The sequence below is a fragment of the Ictalurus furcatus genome, chromosome 3, assembly GCF_023375685.1.
Source record: "Ictalurus furcatus strain D&B chromosome 3, Billie_1.0, whole genome shotgun sequence".
Taxonomy (NCBI): Eukaryota; Metazoa; Chordata; class Actinopteri; order Siluriformes; family Ictaluridae; genus Ictalurus; species Ictalurus furcatus.
The window spans coordinates 36820164-36844155 of record NC_071257.1 but is presented as its reverse complement, the minus strand read 5'-3'; the positions used below and the strand labels follow the sequence as shown (position 1 = coordinate 36844155).

At 40.2% G+C, this 23992-nt stretch overlaps 1 protein-coding gene across 1 annotated transcript; it reads left to right on the top strand.

The window, feature by feature from the left end:
* Nucleotides 1-15764: 15764 nt before the first annotated feature.
* Nucleotides 15765-23462, top strand: LOC128606163 (histone-lysine N-methyltransferase PRDM9-like). Its single transcript, XM_053622218.1, has 7 exons — nt 15765-15972; nt 16429-16525; nt 16971-17088; nt 17576-17847; nt 18304-18371; nt 18506-18696; nt 19736-23462. Exons 2-7 carry the CDS (start codon nt 16451-16453, stop codon nt 20815-20817), a joined length of 1806 nt encoding a protein of 601 aa, XP_053478193.1. The 5' UTR covers nt 15765-15972; nt 16429-16450; the 3' UTR covers nt 20818-23462.
* The last annotated feature ends 530 nt before the right edge of the window (nt 23463-23992 follow it).

The following is a 23992-nucleotide window of genomic DNA, read 5'->3' as shown; positions in this document are numbered from 1 at the left end:
TTCCGCCGAGGAAGTCGCTCTGGTTTCCTGTTCTGTTGAGAACGTCGATCCACTTTCGTGTTCCGCCAAGGATGTCACTCCGCTGTCCTGTTCTGCTGAGGACATCGCCCCGCTTTTCTGTTCTGCTGAGAACATAGCTCCGCTTTCCTGTTCTGCCGAGGACGTCACTCTGCTTTTTGTTGCGCTAAGAACGCCGTGCAGTCTCCTGGTTCAGCTTGGGACATTTTGCCCAAGGGGCCGGGACCGCCAAAAGAGATGGATGTTTCATGGCGCTCCGGGAGGAGCACCCTTGGGGGGGGTTATGTCACGGTTTCCCCTTTAAGCAGCGCGCTATGGAGCATGTGGGCGCGCGTGCACGAGCAAGGTGCGCGATCACCTGCTTTTCCTTTGTTGACAACCGTGACATTTGGACACGTGCTTTTGTTATGTTTCTGTTATGTCTCCTCCCTGTTCTCTCATTAGCTGTTATTGCACGTGTGTCTGAAGTGCTGTCAGCCGTAAGCAATTAAGATGCTGATTATGTTTGTATATATACCGTGCGCCTCCCAGCACACGGTGCGGAAAATTATAGATATAGTTATAGTAAAGTAGATTAGTTTAGATCCCTTACCATAGTTAACCACAGTTATAGTCATAGTCATAGTTATAGTCATAGTCCATGTCATGTTTCATGTTTAGATTCGTCTGTTTAAGTCAAGCTGGTTTTTCCGCTCCCAGTTAGTAGTCATAGCTTATGTTTCATGTTTTGTATATCGACCCTGTTTTCCGTGACCACAACCTTGATTCCTGCCTTGCCCAGTTTATGTCTGTTTGCCGATCGCCTGACGTTTTGCATGTTTTGGATTACATTCATGGATTACGATTTGGATTTACCTGCCTGTGTCTCTCTTTAATAAAACTGTCTACTGCACTTGCATCCGTTCCTATCTGCGTTACGTCTCGAGACGTAACAGCAAGGCTTTGAATGCATTATACCCAAGGTAGATATTTTAAACTATTTAAATAATCTACAGTATATAGAACAATAAACTGTTTATGATGTTTCTTTAACACCACTGGAATTGCCTGTGAACATTACTGAACCTTTAACCTCTTTACAAAGATCACAAACAAAAAACTATGTATTCATAAGCGTAAACATATGGGCCGCCAAATCTGAAAAGTTGAATACTCTTTTCTCTCTGGGTTTATATATATATATATATTAAGCCATTCTGATACATTTAAATAGAAACTCATGTCAAATAATAGTTTTGGTGTAAATATAAAATGTCCACAAATAAAATAGTGTGTATTCCACTTTATTACACATAACTTTATTTATGGACTTTAAGGTTGTGAATTCTTTATATTTCCAGGTTTCTTGAGTTAATACTGATGTCTGGTGAAAATTTCATGTGAATAACCTCATTGTAAATATATTTACTGAAAAAAATGTTAACGCGTTACTTATTTCTCCCACTGTGTATATACAATGTTATATTATTATAAATGTTCAACATAAATATAAATATAAAATGTTAATGTAGTACTTTTAATATTTAATTAATATGCTAATTGACCCACCCCCTCAGAGTGTACATCATGGAAAAACACAGTGCTGGTAGGGTTGCCAGGTTTACACCATACTGTGCTAGTTTTGAGTCTGTGGCCGACAAAATCTTGCTTTAAAGCAAATAATCAGGATTAAATCAAACCAATTTCTATAAACATCTGATATGGAAAGGGAAAAATTACATGCACACAGTGTAGATCCATCTACAATGAGCAGACAAAACCCAGAAGCAGTGCTGTTCGCTCTGACTGGCATGATGTGACTTAGAATTTAATTTGTTTTTGAAAACGCCATCATTAAATTTTAGGAGTTATGAGTAGGTGCCTTTACATTTTTGGTTATTTGTTTTTTTCTTTTGAGAGCAGCATTAGCTCTTTAATGTTTAATAATGAATGAAAATGAGAGCTACCAGGAACTAATACCACACCCCACTCTCAGCCATGCTGATCTACTAAGTCCTGCTTGCTCACAAGACTTCATTACATAAGGTCTGTCTGTAGCAATCTGTTAGCTCATTCATAGTAAGACATTTATAATAAATTTATATATAATAAAACATCTCTTACATTGGTTCCTTAAAGCACATCATCATAAATATTTTTGTTTTTCTCACTATTGACCAAACACCAGAAAGAGAGAGTGATGCGAGCAGAGTTACGTCAGCTCCAGCAACCTTAACTGTGAACAGAATGGTGTGGAAACGCTGCATGTGCTTTTTTTTATATTTAAGTTGGATCAGTGATTCACATGGCAAGAAAAGTGCTTAAATGTGCTATCAGAAAGAAAAGTGCTATATAAATAAAGATTATTATTTGTAGTATTCCAGAATTAGTTTATATATAATAACATGTTGTTACTCACCATCAAAACACACAAAATAATACAATGAGTGACATGGTCAATCAACCCATTGAAATAGATATACGATGACACATAACTCATTTCCTAGATAGTTGTTAGGGTTGATCATATTCCAGGATGTAAAACTTCCCAGTGGCTCGTTTTCCAAGGACCAGTGCCAGATGTTGATGTTAGTGTACAGTCCAATCCAAGCATCAGACGTGAATAGTTGTGTCTGTGCTACCTTCTGAAGTTGGACCATGTTATTATCACTGTTGATAGTAGCCAGGTCAGTGTATTTGGCTCGGCAGTAAGCTTGAGCATCATTCCATGTTCTTCCCTCCTGGATCAGATAGTACTTACGAGTGACAGACAGGACGAGGGGAAAAACTCCTGTGGAGGAGGTTTTTAAACTTTAGCTTGTGTCATTTTTTTTATTATGAATTTATTGTGAATATTTATCAGGACCTACATAACACTTGTGAGTTCCTCACCACTGTCTATAACCAAATAAATAACCTCAACAAAAATACTCAACAGATTTCAATATGTAGTCTTTTTTTCCCCCAGAAAAGTAGACCAATATTCACTACTACAATCACTGAGAGAGTAATTAGCAGCCAAGTGTTACTAATGAAATTCACAAGATTAGGTAATCATCAAGAAGTATATCTGCATCATGCCAATGTGGCAGGGTAAGTGATTTGGCTATCCTATTGGTTCTGCTTGGGATATGGTTTCGGCAGACTAATAGGATGAGAGCTACCCGAATATTTAAGGACCATTATTTTGGTAAGCAGATAGGTGTTTTGGGGATTCTGAGTCCCTCGCTCCCCAGGCATTTCCGGGTTCCCACTTCCGTTCAGGCACGTTCAGGCACGTTCACGGCGTAATGAGGTGAATACCTCAAGGCTAATTTATTTGTTTTTATAGTCTTAGAGCGGCGCTGGTGGCGTGTGCATTGAGGCGAATTGGCGCCGGAGATCGCATAAAGTGATCGCAACATTTACCTGGTGGCTGAATGATGTGTGTATGTGTCGAGCCGCAGTACCTGTGAGTAATTATACAACTTCGCATCTGGTGTTTGCTCAATCTAAGGGTAAGTGCATCTCTCCCTTTTTCATATTGGGACTTGGTACATTTAGGTTGACCCTCTGATCTTTGTGTTAAGGTGAGAGTGGGGAGTTGAGCTAAGTCTTCTCTAAGACAAACCCCTAGCTGAAGACGATACATGTGACGCCGCTGCTGTTTTGCTTTATTGCTCCAATAACTGTTTTGCTTAGTGGGTTGTTTTTCTTCAGCAATTGTTTTGCTTTACCTGGTTTTTGTTTAACAGTCATGTTCTCCGTTTGATTTATTGTTTTGCTTTATGTACTGTTTTGCTTCATGGTTTCATGTATTTTGTTTTACTTTAGTTTTGGATGTATGTCTGGTTTGTTTTGTAACCACATATAGTAAGAGTGAGTAATCTGAGAGTGGTAAAATTAGTGTTTCCTAGCCTCAAACCTGTTTCAGGTTTGTTGTTCCACCTAACCAGTTTACTACTGAGAGGGTGTATGTTAAGCCTTACTGTCTCCATGCTATAGTGGCCATAATTGTCATTTGTACTGTTTGCCATAATTCTGGTTCTGCTTGGGTGTTGTCAACTGCCTCCATTTCTTGTGGTGGTGTTAGTGGCCTGGGTGTTATAGCTACCATACCACAGTGTTTGTAATATTTGTCTTTCCGTGTCTTGTTGTTTAGTGTCTGTGTAACTTTGGGTTAACTGGTGTCTTCTTTCTCTCCAGGAGCTGGTGAGTCTTGGTGGGACAGGGGAGGCTAGCTGCATTTATTTGGTGGTATGCTTCACAGCATGCTCAGTGTGCCAACACAACAACTTCCTTATGGTGTAGGAAGTGTGTGATTTTTGGTGTGACTTGCAGTGGGTTTGTATGACTTCCCGAGTTGTAGCTGGCCTGCCTTGTCCCTGCCAAGCCTGGGCCTGAAGAAGTTCTTAGTTTTTAAAATACTTACTGTGCTTCATGTGAAAGCGACTTTATATTTTGATGTCAAGTTTTAAATGATGCTTAAGTGTCATAATAAAATACAAATTTTTATATTCGTACTCATGTCGCACTCTCATGTACCTTGCCCCAATTGGTGATACTTATCTGTGTGCCTTTTGTTTGGGAACATTTCCCTGGTTCTCCCCCAGGGTGGCGTAGTTAGATTTACTGAATTTGGGATAAACGTTTCCCTCCACTTGGGAATGCCGCATTTCTGGTGTAGTTGGCAGGATGAACATTTCCCTCCACTTGGGAATGCCACACCAAGAAGAAAGGACATCAGCTATGACCTCAGAGATATAGTTGTTGCTGCTCATCAATGTGGAAAGGGTTATAAGGCCATCTCCAAACAATCTGAAATTCACCATTATACAGTGAGTAGGATTGTTTATAAATGAAGAGCCTTCAAGACAGTTGCTAATCTTACCATTAGTGGGTGTACAAAAAATTCAGTCCAAGGTCAGATCATTTAATCCAGGGATATAAAGAAAAGCACAGGAGCTACATCTTGTGACCTACAGGCCTCTGGAAGCACATTAAATGTTGATGATGAGCTGTCCATTACAGCACAATCAGACAAAGACTGAACAAGTATGGCTTTCATGGCAGGAGGGCTAGGAAAAAGCTCCTTCTCTCCAAAAAGAATATGAAGTATGACTGAGGTTTGCATAATTGAATCTGAACAAACCACAAAAATTCTGGAACAATATCCTTTAGCCTGCCATGTCTGGAAAAAACCAAACGCAGCGTATCGCACAAATCACCTCATGCCAACTGTCAAACATGGTGGTGGAGGGGTGATGATCTGGGCTTGTTTTGCAGCCACAGGACCTGGGGAAACTTCAGCCATTGAGACAATGATGAACTCCACTTTATACCAGAATATTCTTGAGACACATGTGAGGCCATCTGTCCAGCAGCTTAATCTGGGACAAAATGGGGTCATGCAATGGAACATTGATCCCAAACACAGCAGCAAACCAACATCTGAACAGTTAAAGAAGAAAAATCAAGGTGTTGGAGTGTCCAAGTGAAAGTCCAGACCTCAACCCCATTGAGATGCAGTGACGGGATCTTAAGAGAGCTGTGCATAAACAAATTCCCTCAAACATCAGTGAACGTAAGCAATGTTGAGAATATAAAGAAGACTGGGCCAAAATTTCTCCAAAATGATTTGACCTCATACAGAAAACATTTAATTCAAGTTAAAGGTGGTTCTCCATGTTACTGAATTATAGGGTGTACTTAATAATAAAAATAATAGTAATAGTAATAATAACAACAAAAAATAATAATAATAATAATTCCTTTGCACTTTTCTAGGCACTCAAAATGCTTTAAGTTGTATGGGTTGGGGGGGGGTCTCCTCAACCACCACTAGTGTGTATCCTCCACCTGGATGATGCGACGGTAGCCATATTGCTCCAGAACTCCCACCACACACCAGCTATTAGTGTACTTATCTTTTCCCACCTGGTTTCTGAATGTTGGTTGTGAATCTGTTTTGGGTTTTTGTTTGTTTGTTTGTTTGTTTATAGAAGTTGGTGAAGACCACACAATTGTTATTTAAGCCCTAATAAAGAAAAACGCAGAATTGAAGGAGGATGTACTTTCATTTTCCCATGACTATATCTCCCTATATCAGTGCATCTCACACACTACACAAGGCTCAGTGAGAAGTCAGGGAGAGAAGTGCATTCTTTGGTTTGTTTGGTAGATATCATGCCATCCAGTGGTAAATGTAATAGTTCATGACAATATTTTGGTTGAACACCATGTCTGGATATATGTTTTCTTGTTTTATAACAAATATTATCTTGAGAGAATTATGTCGCGTGTAAATGTCCACGATGGTATGACGCAACCCCATGTGGTGCAGAACTATTTTTATTTTATTTAATTAGCTAATTCACGATGTTATACCCTTCACTTTAAATTGCTTTCTGAGGGTCTTATGTGATTTGTCATTTTCTGTGGTTTTATACAGCGCACAACTAAAATGTGGGGAGTTTCAGCTGCTGTGCATTGAAGGAGCTCTTCATTTTGTGTGTTATTTCATTTTTATTTCTTTCGAACTATGTAAGTGGGCAATATGAAAAATGTATTCATTTGATGTGTTTATTTAATTGTCACGATCTTGCCGGCAGATGGCGCTGTGGCATCGAAGTACACGGACAGCTGGAGAGCGCGCTTGCACGAGATTACGTAATGAGGACTGTTTCCTATGGACATGTGCCTTTGTTTTGGTTTTGTTCTCTTCCTGTTCAGTTATTGGCGGAGGTGTGAGGGTGTGTTTTGAAGTGTTACCAGCTGTCAGCAATTAAGGTAATTGTGACTGGTTATTTAAACCCCTCGCCTTGCTGCGCGTGTCGCGCGGTATTAGAGACAAAAAGGTGTAATGGTGCCACGCAGTAAAGTTTCCATGTCTTGTCTAGTTTCTTGTTCCTTGTTTCATGCCATAGTTCAACGAGAGTTTCCTGTCATAGTTAAATGTGAGTGTCATGTCATTGTAAAACGAGAGTTTCGTGTCATAGTCTTGTTCTAAGTTTTGTGTTTCATAGCTCATTCCTAGGTAAATGATAGATGTTTAAGTTAGTTAAATGTGGTAGTGTTTCCACGCCCTGTTTAAGTTCATGTTTCTTGTTTCAGCTCTAGTTTTATGTTTAGACCTTGTTTCCCGCCTCCTAGTACCTTGATATTAGTGTGTAAATAAAGACTTTGCTCCTGCACTTACTTCCTGTTTGAGTCTTGTTTCGTAACAGAATACCGCGCCCAAAACCATGGAAGTAGCAGGAGAGCGCCTTGTCGGGAAACGCTCGGATTACTGGCCACTTTTCCTGTCCATGCAGTTCCCTCAAAGGTACGCCGCCGAACTCCCACGGGAGACAGCGGGATTGGGGAGCTACCCGCTGGAGTTCCACTACCACTGCCAGGTATATTTCTGCAGCCTGGCGTATCCCAAGCCTAATAAGAGACAGTGGATCAGGTTCTTAGTGTCCAGGTTTTGCGGCCCGGCCCAGCCCGGGACTGGGCGGAGCAACTGGTGAGTACTGGGTCCTCCGCCCTCCATGATGTCACGCAGTTCGCGAAACTTTTTGTTGAGGAGTTCTACCGGCCAGGGCATCTTTGTGGTCTGGATATACTGGGTTGGTGGGTCAATGTAAAGCCCCAGCCTGACCCGCCTTTTCTACAAGTGGGTGGACATGCTAGAATCCGCAGCTCCCAAGCCCCACAGAGGACGTCTCTCCGAGCTCCAGCCCCACAGAGGACGCCTCTCCGAGCTCCAGCCCCACACAGGACGCCTCTCCAAGCTCCAGCCCCGCACAGGACGCCTCTCCGAGCTCCAGCCCCGCAGAGGACGCCTCTCTGAGCTCCAGCCCCGCAGAGGACGCCTCTCTGAGCTCCAGCCCCGCAGAGGACGCCTCTCCGAGCTCCAGCCCCGCTGAGGACGTAACCCCATACCCCAGCCTTGCTGGGGGTGGTGCTCCGCCGGTCTGCTGCCTGGCGGAAGCTGCTCTGTTTCCTGATGTACCAAAGGACAGGTTACACAGGGGACCAGGACCGCCACTGGAGGTGGGTGCTGTCACGATCTCGCCGGCAGATGGTGCTGCGGCGTCAACATGCACGGAGAGCTGGAGAGCGCGCGCATGCACGAGATTACGTAATGAGGACTGTTTCCTATGGACACATGCCTTTGTTTTGGTTTTGTTCTCTTCCTGTTCAGTTATTGGCGGAGGTGCGAGGGTGTGTTTTGAAGTGTTACCAGCTGTCAGCAATTAAGGGAATTGTGACTGGTTATTTAAACCCCTCACCTTACTGCACATGTATTACAGGTATTAGAGACTAAAAGGTGTAATGGTGCCACGAGGTAAAGTTTCCATGTCTTGTCTAGTTTCTTGTTCCTTGTTTTATGCCATAGTTCAACGAGAGTTTCCTGTCATAGTTAAACGTGAGTGTCATGTCATTGTTAAACAATAGCTTCATGTCATAGTTAAACGCGAGTTTCATGTCATTGTTAAACGTGAGTGTCATGTCATGGTTAAACGATAGTTTCAGGCCATAGTTAAACGAGAGTTTCGTGTCATAGTCTTGTCCTAAGTTTTGTGTTTCATGCCTCATTCCTAGGTAAATGATAGATGTTTAAGTTAGTTAAATGTGGTAGTGTTTCCACGCCCTGTTTAAGTTCGTGTTTCTTGTTTCAGCTCTAGTTTTATGTTTAGACCTTGTTTCCCGCCTTTGCAAGACTTTGCTCCTGTACTTACTTCCTGTTTGAGTCTTGTTTCATAACAAAAATAGAAAAAAGAGTGAACTGAGGGAGAAAGTGATGGTTTTATCATCAGTTCTGTAAATTAGTGTTCCAGATACGAATGCTGTTTTTGCCTCTAACTCTAACAAGTCAAATAACTTTTCAAATCAATTACTGAATAAACTCAAATAAACTTCTTGAAACACGAGCTTCTGTAATCAGCTGGCACTAGTACGGCGCCATCTTAGAAATGCCCAAATTTGAATATTATTTAAATAACAAATGTAAAATGTGCATAGATATTTTTGCCTGAAATGCCGATCATCAGCAGTTACACAATCAAGGATATTTTCATTTAATCACTTTTTCTCTTAATTAATGACCACATAGAGCGTCTTCAAATATAGGTTTTATATGCACTAGGCTACTATTACACACACGCACGCGCGCACACACACACACACACACTCACACACACACACATATTTGTGAGATGTTTTTCTCACCTGTGAAAAGCAGGAGCACAAACAGACGGTGCTCCATCACTGATATGTTGCTGGAGAACTCACTATGAAATAATAAATGTGATTAACACCTAACTAACAGACTGCATCCAATAACACTGATAACTGTAAGCACCACAAGGGTGTGGCACCCCTGACCAGATTATCTGCACCCAAGTGTTTGCCCAATAATACTGATGGTTATGTCCTAGTACATCAGAACCCTAGAATACACTGGGAGCTTTTAAACATATAGCAGCTAGGCACGCTTCATCTGCCATGTACCCCAGAAGTCAGACATAGGATTATATCTTGTGTTCTTTAATACTTCTCCTTACAGACCCTGTCCAGTACATTCCATTGAATGTTATTTGAGACACAACAACTTGTTAGTTATAGAACCAACTATTCACCTTACAAGATATCTGTCTAAGCAGCCTTTTTGGCCCTGCTTCAATAGAAGCACAATATTATTGTGATAGGCCACTTCATAAGGAGTGTTTTACAAATCAACAATAAGTTTTTAAACAATAAGTCTTTTTTAAAGAATGTTTCCTTTAGGTTTTATATTCAGAAGATTAGAGTTAGTTGGATGGAAACTTAACCGTAATTGTAAAATTACTAGTTTTCGATTCTGCCGAGTTGTTTACCCCAACAAAGTTACTTGTAAAAGCTTTATTTTTTAAATCAGAATTTATTCTATAAATATTTTAATTGCGATATCTTTAGTTTCTAAGAAAGTAGATGATATTTAGGTGAATGATCATGAGATTGCTGTGGATGGAACCACATACTGTAGAAACCATAAAGATGGCTGTGGATGTTCTTCCTTGGATAGCCTTAAGACTGCAATCGCTAAGACCGATCTGCACTCAAGTCTCCATCATTGAACAGTTAATAACTTCAGTTTGATTCAATAGACTTAAAGTTATATCATTATAAAACTATAATGAATTCAGAAAGGACTCTGACGCTCATACTCATAAGTTCTCGTTTACACAATTGCACTTTTTGACTATATAATGTAGTTATAGAAGGGGAATTATGTCCATTGTTAAAAGCAGAATACAAATCAAACAAAATTTAATATTGTTACTGTATATTTTACAGTGACGTTCTGGCAACTATAGTTGCCTGGCTTTTTTTTTCTAATAAAACAAAAATAAAGAAAAAAAAGCAACTATCCTAAGCTAGCTATGCTCTATAAAACATTCGTCTTTATTAATTGGTAGGGAATACCTAAAGTATCAAAGTAGAATATTGAATAAATTACCTGAAATCTGAAGATCAGTCTTGCAGCACCAACACACATCACTGTCCTTCTGAGAGATCTGTATAGTAGCTGATGGACTGAGCCAGCTATTTGTGTTCCATCAGGCTAGATGTCTTATTCAAACTACTTGTGCATAATTTACCTACTGTAAACAGGATTACCGAAACTCAAAGTGGATGGAAATTGTTACCTGTCCCACCCAGTCACATGGGGCCAGCAACTAAAAAACAAGTGGAGTTTGTGTATAGTATCTTATTAAAGTGACCAGGATTTAGTTTAGTTTAAGTAAAAGTATGGAATACTGCAAAAAAAAAACAAAAAAAAAGGTTAATTAACTGTTCAGTCGCACCCTCCAGGCCGTATCTGCTGACCACCGTCCAGAGTTCATAGGGAAGTGCACGGACAAAACAGTTGGCCTCAGACACACCTTTTACAAAACTCTGTAGACTTCATGGAACTCAGGACCAAGAACACAGGACATGGAACAGAAGATCTGTTCTCAGTTACATCTTTCTGAACAAGAACTTAACGGAAATCAGAAAAGCATTTTCTGAAAACAAGTTTAAAAAAAAATTAACTTACAGACGCAATTGATAGAATTTTCCATTAAAGGTTTAGTTCTTATCAGGTTAATAGTATTTCTAATCGCATATATTTTTATATTTATTACATGACTTTAACACTCTTCAGCATCTGCCTGATCTTTTGATCATCCACATGAACAGACCTTATGTGAAAACAAATCAGAAATGTTTCAATCTGCAATATTTCACTGATAATTTAAAATCCTAATGTTGAAGAATACCCTGTTATGTCAGACTTGGTCTAAGACCTGGGCACAACAACGTCGGCATCCATACAAAGTGCCTAAGCAAATTACTAATCAGACTAGCAAACAATGCCGAGTTTGCATTCTGTTGCTTGAACATAATGACTTTGTGTACTTTTTTATACACTTTATAACAAAACAGCAATAGCTTTAAGTCTATAGTACCCAAGCCAAGTTATCCAGTGATTAATAACTAAGACTTAAACTGTTTTCTGTAAGTGCAATTTTTCTTTAGGGTGTTCATGTGGAACCATCAGCAGAACTGAGTGATTCTCAACTGTTGAACTGCGCCAGTCAATGTATGAAATGTTTCAGAAATCCACAAATAAATGCAGGCCATTTCAAAAATGCCACATTATGCGTAAATGCACATGAAGCAATCAACAAATAAAAGATAAATTGACAAATAAACAATACGGTGCATGAGGTTGTGTATTCCAAAAATGTTTGTAAACCAATTTTTTTTATGAAATACAAACATATTTGTGTATCTCATTTTATTTATTTTGTGACAAAAATACCTCAAAAAAGCATAAAAGTATAAGCACACATGCGAAAAGTGTGTAGGATATTCTGACGGTTTGTTAGACTATAAATTAGAGGGGTGGAAATGAAGTTTGGATGAAGCTTCTATGCTGATTGACGGACTAATTCAACACTGAAGCATCATCGCTTGGCTGTTTAGGACTGCGCTGCACAAACCAGCAAATGTCCCCATGCTGGTCCTTTATGGAAAACCACATGCCGTTATTACGTTCTTTAATTTGGGAATAAAGATCCATTATTATGGGATAAAGTCATTTAATTATTTAGAATTAATATAACTAACTGTTACTTATGTTGAGAAATGTAGACATTATCACCTCAAATAGTGTGCCACTTAGTCTGCTGGAAGATCCTGTCAAAACACTGCTGAATCGGAACAATGATTATAGACATTAGTACAAATACTGTATGTGTAGAAAATATGAATTACCCATGAATATTGTTCAGTTTGAAACGGTTGTATATTAAGTGGATAGTAATTTTTTCATCATTTTAGTAACATTTTCCTGAAGGACGTTTACTATTGTGCTAAATGTCTGTGTTGATTTGCCTGGCTGTAGCACAAATGCCTACTTTCATTTTTAATTTCTTTGAAATCTTCAAAACTCATGAAATAACATGGCTGCTCAAAATAAAAACCTTCTGAGGCACCACTGTGCAGTTTTCCAACTTTCTAGTAGAACACAACTCCACTGGCATCAATGTGGATGCTTCTGCTGTCAACAAGCCTAGACCTTCTTGTTATTAGATTATTTGCTTCCAAATATACAAACAGGAACTAAGAAAAACTATTTCAGATGTTTGACCCTCTTTGGATCAATTCCAAAATCTAACCTGGTTTATTTATCATTCCACATAAATCCCACACCCATTTAACCATTCATGCTTGAGATATCTCACTAATGAGTATCACAGACAGATGGACAGATCATGTCTCCATAAGCCAGCATCAGAACCAGTTTAAAAACTGCTTAAAGTAGCATTTTCCTACCTATTTGAAGTTCTTTTTTTAACCAGTCCTAGATAGTATTGAGTGATTAATTGTGATGAACTACATGAACGTATAATTATTTGATAATAGTGTATGACCAGAGTAGGCTAGACTTTAAACCAACCACTAGGCTGTAATGCATATTTTTATAACTAGATTAAACTTAACAGGTGGAGATTGACAGCAAAATTCAACGCCAGTGCTACACCTACAATTACTGAATCTATACATAAAAATAAACACAGAACTAACAGTAAAGTCTCTATGAAAATAAAGTCTTTGCTTAAAGCACCAGCTACTGGCTGATATTGGGAAGTTCTACTCAATATATCAAGTGCATTTGGTTGACATTTGGATTTTCTTATTTTTTCATCTGTTTTGTATATTATATACAGTCAAGGGAAAAAGTACATTTACATTTATACATTTATTCATTTACTAATTTATTCATTTAGCAGATGCTTTTATACAAAGTGACTTACAAAGGACGAAATACAAGCAAAGCACACCCTCCTTCAGTTCTATGTTTTTATTTATCAGGGCTTAAATAACATCATGTGGTCCTCAGAAAATTCTATAAACAAACTAATAACCTCATGGGGGCAATACAACAATACAACAATACAATACAACAATACAACAATACTACAATAAAACAATACAACAATACAATACAACAATAAAACAATACAACAATACAATACAACAATACAATACAACAATACAGTCAAAGAAGGTGCATGTTGGATTGGTTATAACACAGTTCTCCAGCAGGTGGCAGTGAGCACAAACAAAATACGAGTTGCAGTTTTCTCTTAATGGGGCTCATACATCAATCTTTCAGTAAAGTCATGTGTAAATTTATTTTGTATAAGCCAAACAAAAATTCTCTAACAGATTTTCGTGTGCGTATGTCAATCACCCATAACGTGCAAAGCGTGTTCCTGATACAGCTCATTTGCATGTAGTGACGCCCACAAAACTCCATAAAAGCTCAATTTCACAGATAGCTGGGAGCATGATATCAGGGTAAAGGCTGAAAAAGAGAAGTGGAAGTTATTTTAACTCACTTATATGAGAATGAAAATATTAAGAAGTGTAACAACACCTGTAAAAGTCACAATGTAGAGAAAACAGTGTGAGAGGCCATTTTGTTTAAGTAATAGAAGTGAAAAGAAGGCCAAATACTCAGTGATTATAATGAACTACAATTTGTCTTGGCAATTGTTTGCTACTCTGATCATTAATTTGCAGAAGTACTTTGCATGGATGCTGTATTGTATGTATAAACAAAAATATTATACTTGGTCATTTATTTATTGAAGAAAACGATCCAATATTACATGTCTGTGAGTGGCAAAAGTATGTGCACCTCTAGGATTAGCAGTTAATCTGAAGGTGAAATTAGAGTCTGGAGTTTTCAGTGAGTGGGATGACGATCAGGTGTGAGTGAGTGAGCGTCCTGTTTTATTTAAAGAACAGGGATCTATCAGAGTCTGATCTTCACAACACATGTTTGTGGAAGTGTATCATGGCACGAACAAAGGAGATTTCTGAAGACCTCAGAAAAAGAGTTGTTGATGCTCATCATGCTGGAAAAGGTCACAAAACCATCTCTAAAGAGTTTAGACTCCACCAATGCACAGTCAGACAGATTGTGTAGAAATGGAGGAAATTCAACACCATTGTTCCTCTCCCCAGGAGTGGAGACCAACAAAAATCACTCCTAGAACAAGACATGTAATAGTCCACGAGGTCACAGAGGAACCCAGGGTCTTAGACCCAACATCTAAGCAACTAAAGCTCTCTCTCACACATTGGCTAATGTTAATGTTCATGAGTCCACCATCAGGAGAACACTGAACAACAATGGTGTGCATGGCAGGGCTGCAAGGAGAAAGCCACCGCTCTCCAAAAAGAATATTGCTGCCCTTCTGCAGTTTGCTAAGGATCACATGCACAAGCCAGAAGATTAATGGAAAAATGTTTTGTGGATGGATGAATATATTCAGCTCCTTGGTTTTACTGACATTCTGAGAGGAACTGTTAGCCTGGCACCAAGCTGAGGCCCATAACCACTGTGTCATCAGCAAAGTGGACGATAGAAGTGGAGCTGTGAGAGGACTCACAGTCACGTGTGTAGAGAGAGTAGAGCAGGGGGCTCAGGATACAACCTTGTGAGGCTCTGGTTCTCAGGGTGATGGTGTTGGATTTAAATTGGCCCACTCTCACTGCTTGGGGTCTGCCTGTGAGGAAATTTTTGATAAGCCTCTCACAAACCTTCATGACAAGCGATGTTAAGGCTACAAGATGATAGTCATTTAGCCAAGAGAGTTTATTGTACACACACTAAGCTTGGAACTCATGAAGATGGCAGTGAACAAACCGGCTAGCTGATCATTGCAGGATCTCAGTACATGGCCGGAATTAATTAGACCGTTTCTCACCGCTGCTCCTCAGCCAATCTCTGATCTCTGGACATTACTGACACACATGACTGTACCAGTTCTACGCCTCACACTTTATCTCCAAGCTAATCAGAACATACTCACGAGACGGATTAAAAATAAATCTACAAAAAGTAATCGATAATTTAACAAGTTACAATCCAGTCATCACGTAACTACAAATGACCATCTATGAAAAAAAAATAGAAAAATAGATCAACCGTGCCTTGCATGATGTGTTTTAATGCCAGGAAAAACAACTCAATATGAGAATCATGATGATGTGAGCTGATCCTCAACAGGACTCTACTGGATTGGTCACACTGGACTACAATCCATCTTCTCCTGACTCTGACATCATGACGTCATGTTTATAACTTTATTAGAACAGGTATGCTTAATTTTTATCATGGATATTGTAAGTGAAAATGTCTGATTTTTATTGTCTATAAGGGAAGGTGTATCATGGTGGATTGGTTATTACACAGCTCTCCAGCAGGTGGCAGTGTTCGCGAACAAAATACCCCAAAATAAACTGATAACAGAAGAAGACGAGCTGCGCGTTTCTCTCAGTGACCGAGTTCATCACTTCTGTCTGGATGTATTTGTTTTATAGTAAATATATGTTTCATCTGATCGAGTTTAAAATAAAAGCTCATTAGTGTGTCAGTTCACACGTTCTGCTTTAAAGCCTGAGGTAAGTTACTCTGCAGCTGCTAGGCTAACATTTATAGTGTGAATCCTGAATGGATTTTCACTTCCTATATAAGTGCACTACATAGGGTATGAAATAATGACGCAGGCTCCCTAAGTAGTGCACAGGGTATAAAGTGTGGAGAGATTTGGGATTTAGCCTTGGTTTAATACTGTGGTGCAGATAGAATAGTGCTTTAGATTGTGCTTAATTAATGTTTGGAAGTACTGAACAGGATATTCCTTAGAAAATTACAAATAGCATTTTATAATATAATAATAATAATAAGCAGTAGTACTGAAATTAATTGCATGTTAGGTATAATTTATTACATAATCATCTCTCTAAGAGGAGGTTTTAAGTTAAACATTTGAAACATCACAGTTATAAGTATAAGGTTATGTACACATTGTATACTGCAATTTGGATTATCTGGATAATTTGGGCCTCTTTTCCCAGAATTACAACTTTTATACCTCTTATGATGGAGTCAGCAAGGGCCAACCGAGACTCTTTCAAAACACCTCCTCACACTCCTGCTCCTGCTGCTTCACAGGTAAAGGTTAGCCGAGTGTGTAACACTGCTGTTCCACCCCTCCTAGCCACCAGGGGGTAGTGTGTAAAACTTCATGCAGTGGTGGATAATGAAGCATGAATACATCGTCATACAACATCCATTCCCTTTAACCTTCTGACCAGTGAGCATATTTTACTACATGAACACGGTTTTGAAGAGCATGTCAGGCAGCAAATCGGAACATGTGAAGTTCAGACATAATCATCTTCTGTGTTTTACTACAAGGAATTATGCTTCAGTGTCTGAACCGCTGCTTCCCTGTTAAACTTGCTAGCTAGCCTGCTGACCACCTATTGCTGAAGAATTAAATTTCACAAGGATTGGAAAAAAAGAAAGCCACTTTCAGACCTGCAAACCAAAGGTTACAGATTCTACAGTGGTTTTATCACTTTCTAAATAAATCTTACTTTTCTCTGTTCATCAGATTCGTAAGGATGTGAAGACAGAATCTTGTACAGCTTTGATTGGAGAGACAGCAGACATCAAAAGATTCCAGAAGAGGGCTCTAGAAGAGCAAGAACCTAACTATGAAGATTATCTTTGTAAGACGGCACCCTAGTCCCACCATAATGACATCTGGCTGACTTCCTCCTCTCTACCAAGGAGAACTAAGATCACCATGTCTACAGAATGCAACTAATAATGCATATTAATACCAAGCAACAGGCTTTGATTGCTCTCTATATATTGATAACTTAATAACAATTGCATGTTAATGAGATTTTGTTGTACACGGTCCAGTGATACTAAAGCTTCTTCTTTTTCTTGTTCTTCTTCTCTTCTTCTTCTTCTGAATGCATGGAGCCAGTGTAGTTTCAGGGAGAAGCAGTATCAGACCTGAGATACATAGTGCTGGAACTGAATAGAACCTAGAAAGGAACCTTGTAGTACACCATATTGAACTTTTTTAGGCTCTGAAAAATCTTCACTGTCTCTAATAAATTAGTCTGTAGACAAAAATTTAAACCAGGCAGGAATACATCATAAATATAAATCTTTTCTTTCATTTGTTGCATCCTGTCTTTAAAGACTGTGAGGAATGCAGATCTTTCTTCTTCAAAAAATGTGAGGTTCATGGTCCAGCTCTTTTCATCCCTGATACGCCTGTTCCCATGGGGGTAGCTGACCGAGCCAGACGAACCCTTCCACCTAGTTTGGAGATTCAGAAGTCTGGGATTCCTGATGCAGGCCTGGGTGTGTTTAATAAAGGAGAGCCTGTTCCTGTTGGTGTGCATTTCGGGCCGTATCAGGGAGACATTGTGAAGAAAGAGGATGCTATGAACAGTGGCTACTCTTGGGTGGTAAGTTAAAGTGCGTATATCTCAGACCATTGACGCAATGAGCAGTCTTGGAAATTCTGCAACAGTGGGGCAGGAAACAGGAGTCTTCTGTTGAACTTCAGACTCATGGTATTTATTTGCATGCTTCAAGAATTTTCAGAACAGTTTTTCTCTACAGAAGCATAACCTCAGAAAGGTTTCACCCACAAACCACAACATTGCCTTAACCATCTGAGAGTCCAGGAGAGCCGGTCTTTGGGTGGGTGGGATGGCATTCCTCTGTCCCTTAGAACAGTAAGTTAGAACAGTAGCCAGTAATGGGCTAGCCTTATGAAAGAAGGCAGTAAGAATTTTCCAGATCAGTTTTAGCATTTGATTGGTAGCAGCAGTACAAGTTTGGTATACATTAAAGCAGCATTTAAAGTTCAAGTTCAAACCTATCTTACCCTCATTTATCTACGCCTGTCTTGTTTGCAGATATACAAGGGAAGGCAGTGTGAGGAGTACATAGATGCCAAGAGACAAATGAATGCTAACTGGATGCGGTGAGGAACACACCTCTAAGGTCTGCTGATTTAGAGTAATTAGTTTGTACTGTTTCTTTCCTCTTGCTAGTACTCGATCTCTTCCCTGTATTTCTTACCCATAATCTTTATCTGTCTTGGTTTAATTCCTTCAGTTATGTAAATTGCGCTCGCAGTGACGAAGAGAAGAATCTTGTTGCTTTCCAGTACCAAGGAGGGATTTTCTACCGGTGCTGTCGAACCATCAAACCAGGAAGGGAGCTCTTGGTGTGGTACGAAGAGGATTACGCCAAAGATCTCGGCCTTACGTTCGACTTTCTTTGGAACATAAAGCGTTCCCCAAATGGTTATTTCAAGACATTGTGATTTTTTAAAAGCTTATTTGGTCTTAAAACTATGTGACTTTATTGTTAAAGTATATTAAATCAGTTTATTGTTTCCCTGCTCTAACACACCAGGTTCAACTCATCAGCTAAATTAGGGTTCTCGGTTAAAGTCCTGGGGACTCGGTTAGAAACATCCTTTTTTTCTCACATATACAAGTACAGTATAGTTAAACTCTTTACTTTGTATATCCCAGCGTGTTAGTACACTGTGGTCAGAGACATGAGATGGAACCCTTGGAGCAGGGCTTGCTCAAGGGCGTGTCAGTTGCAGTTTTGTGGTGATCAGTAGCCCAGAACCTTTGCTACTGAGCCACCACTGCCCAGTAACTCTGGTGGGACTTGAACCTACAACCTTCAAATCATTTCAAATCTGAAGTTATTTGCCAATTGAGGGTATAGCATGTCCTGTAGAGCTGCAGGGGATATAACTTGAATACACGTGTCCGTCAATGCAGGCTATGTTCTTGCCATTGGAAGATGTTTTCTGAACAGGGAATCAGTGGCGTTTTGTATTACTGCTGTGTAGTGATTTGTCCACCCGTCAGTGTTGGGTGTCAGGGTCTTACCCTGCATTCACACAAGCAAGCTACAGGAAACGGGTCATAATCTGTACAAGTGCATCACACAAAGCCATGACTCCAGCAACAATGCATATGAATTACATAGAACAATTAGATCCAGTTGTCTGTTGTTCCCTGAAACTTCTGTACAGTGACGAGAGGTCGCCACACATTCCCACTGGAAACGAAATGCCAGTGCGATGTTCAACCCATCACTTGCTAATGTAAATGCAGTCAGATCTGTAAATAAATCAGAATCTGCAAGATGGTGAATAGAGGAAGATCATAAATGAGGGTCACAGAGGGTATACGTTTTCATGTCTCTGAAATTTGCAGAGCAAGAATTCTGTTTGTGATTGTTCTAGTCAATTCAAACAACAGTAATAATGCTATCATCTTTATCCTTTATTTATTTATTTGTTTATTTATTCTGCTCCAGGAATGAACAATGCCCTGTTGCAAGTCTTCACCTGCTCCTTGTGCACACTATCCTATGAATCTCTAATTTACCTCCACAAACACATCAGGAGATGCCACTGTGAGGAATATCTAACACTGACAGAACAAGGAGAAAATAAACATGAGAATCTGATTCCCAGCAGTGAGCAAACATCCCGCGGTACTGTTGCTGCAGAGACCTCTAGCCACAAACAGAAGAGAAAACATCACCTTTGTAAAGACTGTGGGATGAGTTTTAATGATGGAAGTAATCTCAGAAAGCACCAGCGCATCCACACCGGAGAGAAACCTTATCACTGCTCACAGTGCGGGAAGAGTTTCCGTCATCACAGTACTCTCCAGCGACACCGGCGCGTCCACACGGGGGAGAAGCCGCATCGCTGCTCGCAGTGTGGGAAGAGCTTCTCGCAAATGGGTCATCTCCAGCGACACCAGCGCATCCACACCGGAGAGAAACCCTACTCCTGTCCACAGTGTGGGAAGAGTTTCACTTACAGAGATAACCTCAAAATGCACCAACGCATTCACACAAGAGAGAATGTATATCACTGCTCACAGTGCGGGAAGATTTTCAATCACCAGAGTAATCTCCAACAACACCAGCGCGTTCACACCGGAGAGAAACCCTTTCACTGTTCGGAGTGTGGGAAGAGCTTTCGGCACCAGAGTCATTTCCAAACACACCAGCGCAGTCACAGAGGAGACAGGCCTTATAAGTGTGTACAGTGCGGGAAGAGTTTTGCTCAGCACGGTTATCTCCGACAGCACCATCGCATTCACACGAGGGAGAAGCCATACACCTGCTCTGTGTGTGGGGTGAGTTTTACACAACAGGGTCACCTCCGAACACACCTGCGGATTCACACAGGTGACAAACCGTATCGCTGTTCGCTGTGTGGGAAGAGTTTTACTCGCCAGAGTTCTCTTCAGCAGCACCAACATGTTCACACCGGAGAGAAGCCTTACAGCTGCTCACACTGTGGGAAGAGTTTTACTCGGCATAGCACTCTACAATACCACCAGCGCGTCCATACAGGAGACAAGCCGTATCACCATGTTTAAGAAAACACTACTTACTGAAGACAAAGACCATGTTCGGTACCAGAGTTGACAATGAAGAACAAGAAAGCACCATTCTTGAATACGTTGAACCTAGAACATTGGGGGAAGGTTCACCTGGTGGGTCAAATCCAGATTCTTTAATGAATAATATTTGTGGCGGAATCAGATTTTGGTGCAAGGAACATCGTTCTATAGTGTGATGGTGTGGGGAGTGTTCTCCTGGCACACATTATGCATCCTGACCAGAAATGCCCATAAGGATGTTGTTGCTGACCAAGTTCTTTCAGATGATGTCAGCATGGTTCCAGGAAGATGTTTTCACTATCACTTTAGAGGCTTGCGCAGACTCAACTCAGTCATGCCACATGGTACGACATATCCAGAGATGTCTTTAAACAGCATATCCAGCAACTTGCAAAATGCATGTCCACATGAATTAATGGTCTTTTGAAAGCCAAAGGAGGTAGAGTACAGCATGCTACTAGATACAGGTAGGTGTACAGAATTACCTGACAACAATGCCATTGTAGAAGAGAAAAAAAACACTGTAATGCCGTCAAGTCAAACTTCATCATTCCTTCTCATCCCAGCCATTTGTTGAGTGAGAAACAAAATATAATGACTTGTTCCACTGAGATTCCAGAACCTTTTCAAGAACCTTTTAGAACTGTCTTGAAAGATAGTGATATGTGCAGTAATTTTAGGACACAGCAAGTGTACAGGAACAAAGACCATAAGAAGAAGCAAATTGACAGAAAGTGTCATCTGTATAAGTTCTTCAGAGAACCTGCAGGAAGACACTCCATACATGTGGAGGCTTTGGTTCAGATGTTCTGGAACCTACTTGATTACAACTGTTGTCCTTACTCCAGTTGTGCTTTGAGTAGCTGGTCACAGTTCACAGTAAGGCCTCGATTCCAGCAACCTACTATTCCTCCTAGTAGAAAAACTGCTCCATAACTGGACTTCTCCCAGACGGAGTGAACAGTCCCAATAATACCAATAAAATTCTGATACAGGAACAGACTGGGTCGTCCTCACTCTCCACTGCATTACATCCCTGTCTGAAGTGGCTCGGTTACCCGAGCCAATGCACATAGGAATGCTCCATGATGCGTCTCTAGAGGCAGTTGAAGAGGGTTAGAGGTGTATGTAGAGGTGATTGTGTGAACTCCCGAGGTTTCTACCAGGTACAGAGCAGTGTCCTTTTGAAGTCATTGTTGTACTCAAACTGATTGCTGCTGCATCTGGGTTTCTTCCTCATGTTGTCTCAGGGAGGTTTACCTCACCACTGTCTCCTCTGGCTTGTTCACTAAGAGAAGCCAGGTTTATGACAATATCTCATGTTTAAAGCACAATACAAATAAAAATGAATTGAACTGAAGAGCGTGTTCAGGACACATCCCTGATTGACTCCCTGAGGTGTTTAGAGGGATGGAATAGGATGTCCACATGTGGCATGGTGCTCAGATCGTCTAGAACTGGTTGCCTTTTCTGGAGGTTTAATGGTGTTCAATTCTGAGCTGAATTTGTTAAACAGAATTCTATCAAGAGTCTCCTTGTTCTTTAAATGTGACGTGGTCAGGTGGATTGTAAAGGTTATGGAGCACTTTGGTCTATAGGTGTACAGCTGGAGGTTTGATGTAGCTGCACTCGAGGCCCTAATGTGTGGCATTACCGGCTACTCTGAATGCTTCAAGTGGAGTAAGTGCAACAAGAGACTTTTTTAAAGTAAATAAGGACAGTCATATTGTGCCAATGGGATTTTGAAGATGTCTGTAAAAGATAATTAATTGATGGGTTGAACACACGCCTTGAGCACATGTCCAGCAGGATTCTCACCACCAATTACATACAGCAGCTGGTCACGAGGGGGAAGTTTTCATAGCTGCCTGAGTTTTAGATTCCTCATATTGGACTTGGAACATCTGGAAGAGGGGCTTTGTTGGTGCAAGCAAAGTGATTCCTCACGGATTTTCATAGATGTACGACGTAAATCCACCATCAAGCCTCGAACTGACCAATGAAATGAGGTTGGGTCCTAGCAATACATCATGGGTGATGAACTGGAGCACTACTACGTCTGACAAAATGACCTTTATTATTTCATTTAAAGTATTTCGTTCAGTCTGTTGTATTTGAATCATGTCAGAAAATCAATATAAATATTGTATTGTACAAATACCAATATTCACTATAGACACATTTTTAAACATTACAGATGGCCTGTATATTTATTGTATTTTATGAATCTCAGCACAAGACTTGTTCAAGTGTTCCAAAACCCTGTGCATGTCACTCACAGTGCTGAAATAAAATATTAAAGAAGACATCATCTTATCTCTCTCTGCTCCTCCGCCATAACTGAGTCAGTACGTTTGCATGAACGATAATCCAATCTTAACCCGATTAAGATGATACTCTGATTAAGAAACTACCATGTAAACATGATGACCTTAATCCGATTAAGGTCATACTCGAAGTAAACACAAATGGAATTAAGACGTGTGGAGTACTCTTGTTTTAGTCGCATTATCGAGGTGCGTTACAGACATGTACACACCTTAATCACACTATTAACCTCGTGTGAGAGTTTTCACCGCATTGTGCAACAGGACACGTACACACACAGCAGCGCTCAACCATTTAACAGCAAACGAGAGCACGGCTGCGTCCCAAACCACGTACTTACCTGCTATATAGTAGGAGAGATACATGTATATCTGTATACTATACAGTAGGTAAGTACGTGGTTTGGGACGCAGCCCACGGCTTCAAGCAGTCGTCTATTAGCACGTACAGCATGACAAATAATTAAGTGCACTTGAAGCTTTTGTAAAATTAAAAATAAAAACACCCAAAACTGTATACGGTCCCATAATGAAGACCAACTGTACGTCGATACGTGAAATTCTGGAGGGACGTCGGACGGCGTAGCGTGGGGACGTAATGACGTGTGACAATCCATCTATGTTCTATAACATGTAAAACAGGACCATGAAAGGAATATTCTAAAAGCGACTCATGTAAACACCTTAATCCGAATATTGTCTTATTCATAAGGTCCCTACAGTGTACCGTTTACAGAGTAAATTTTCAATCCACTTTGGTCGCCACAAATGAATACTGCACATCGTAAATGTAGTTGAGATTGGTGGCTGGTTTAGCGTAGCTG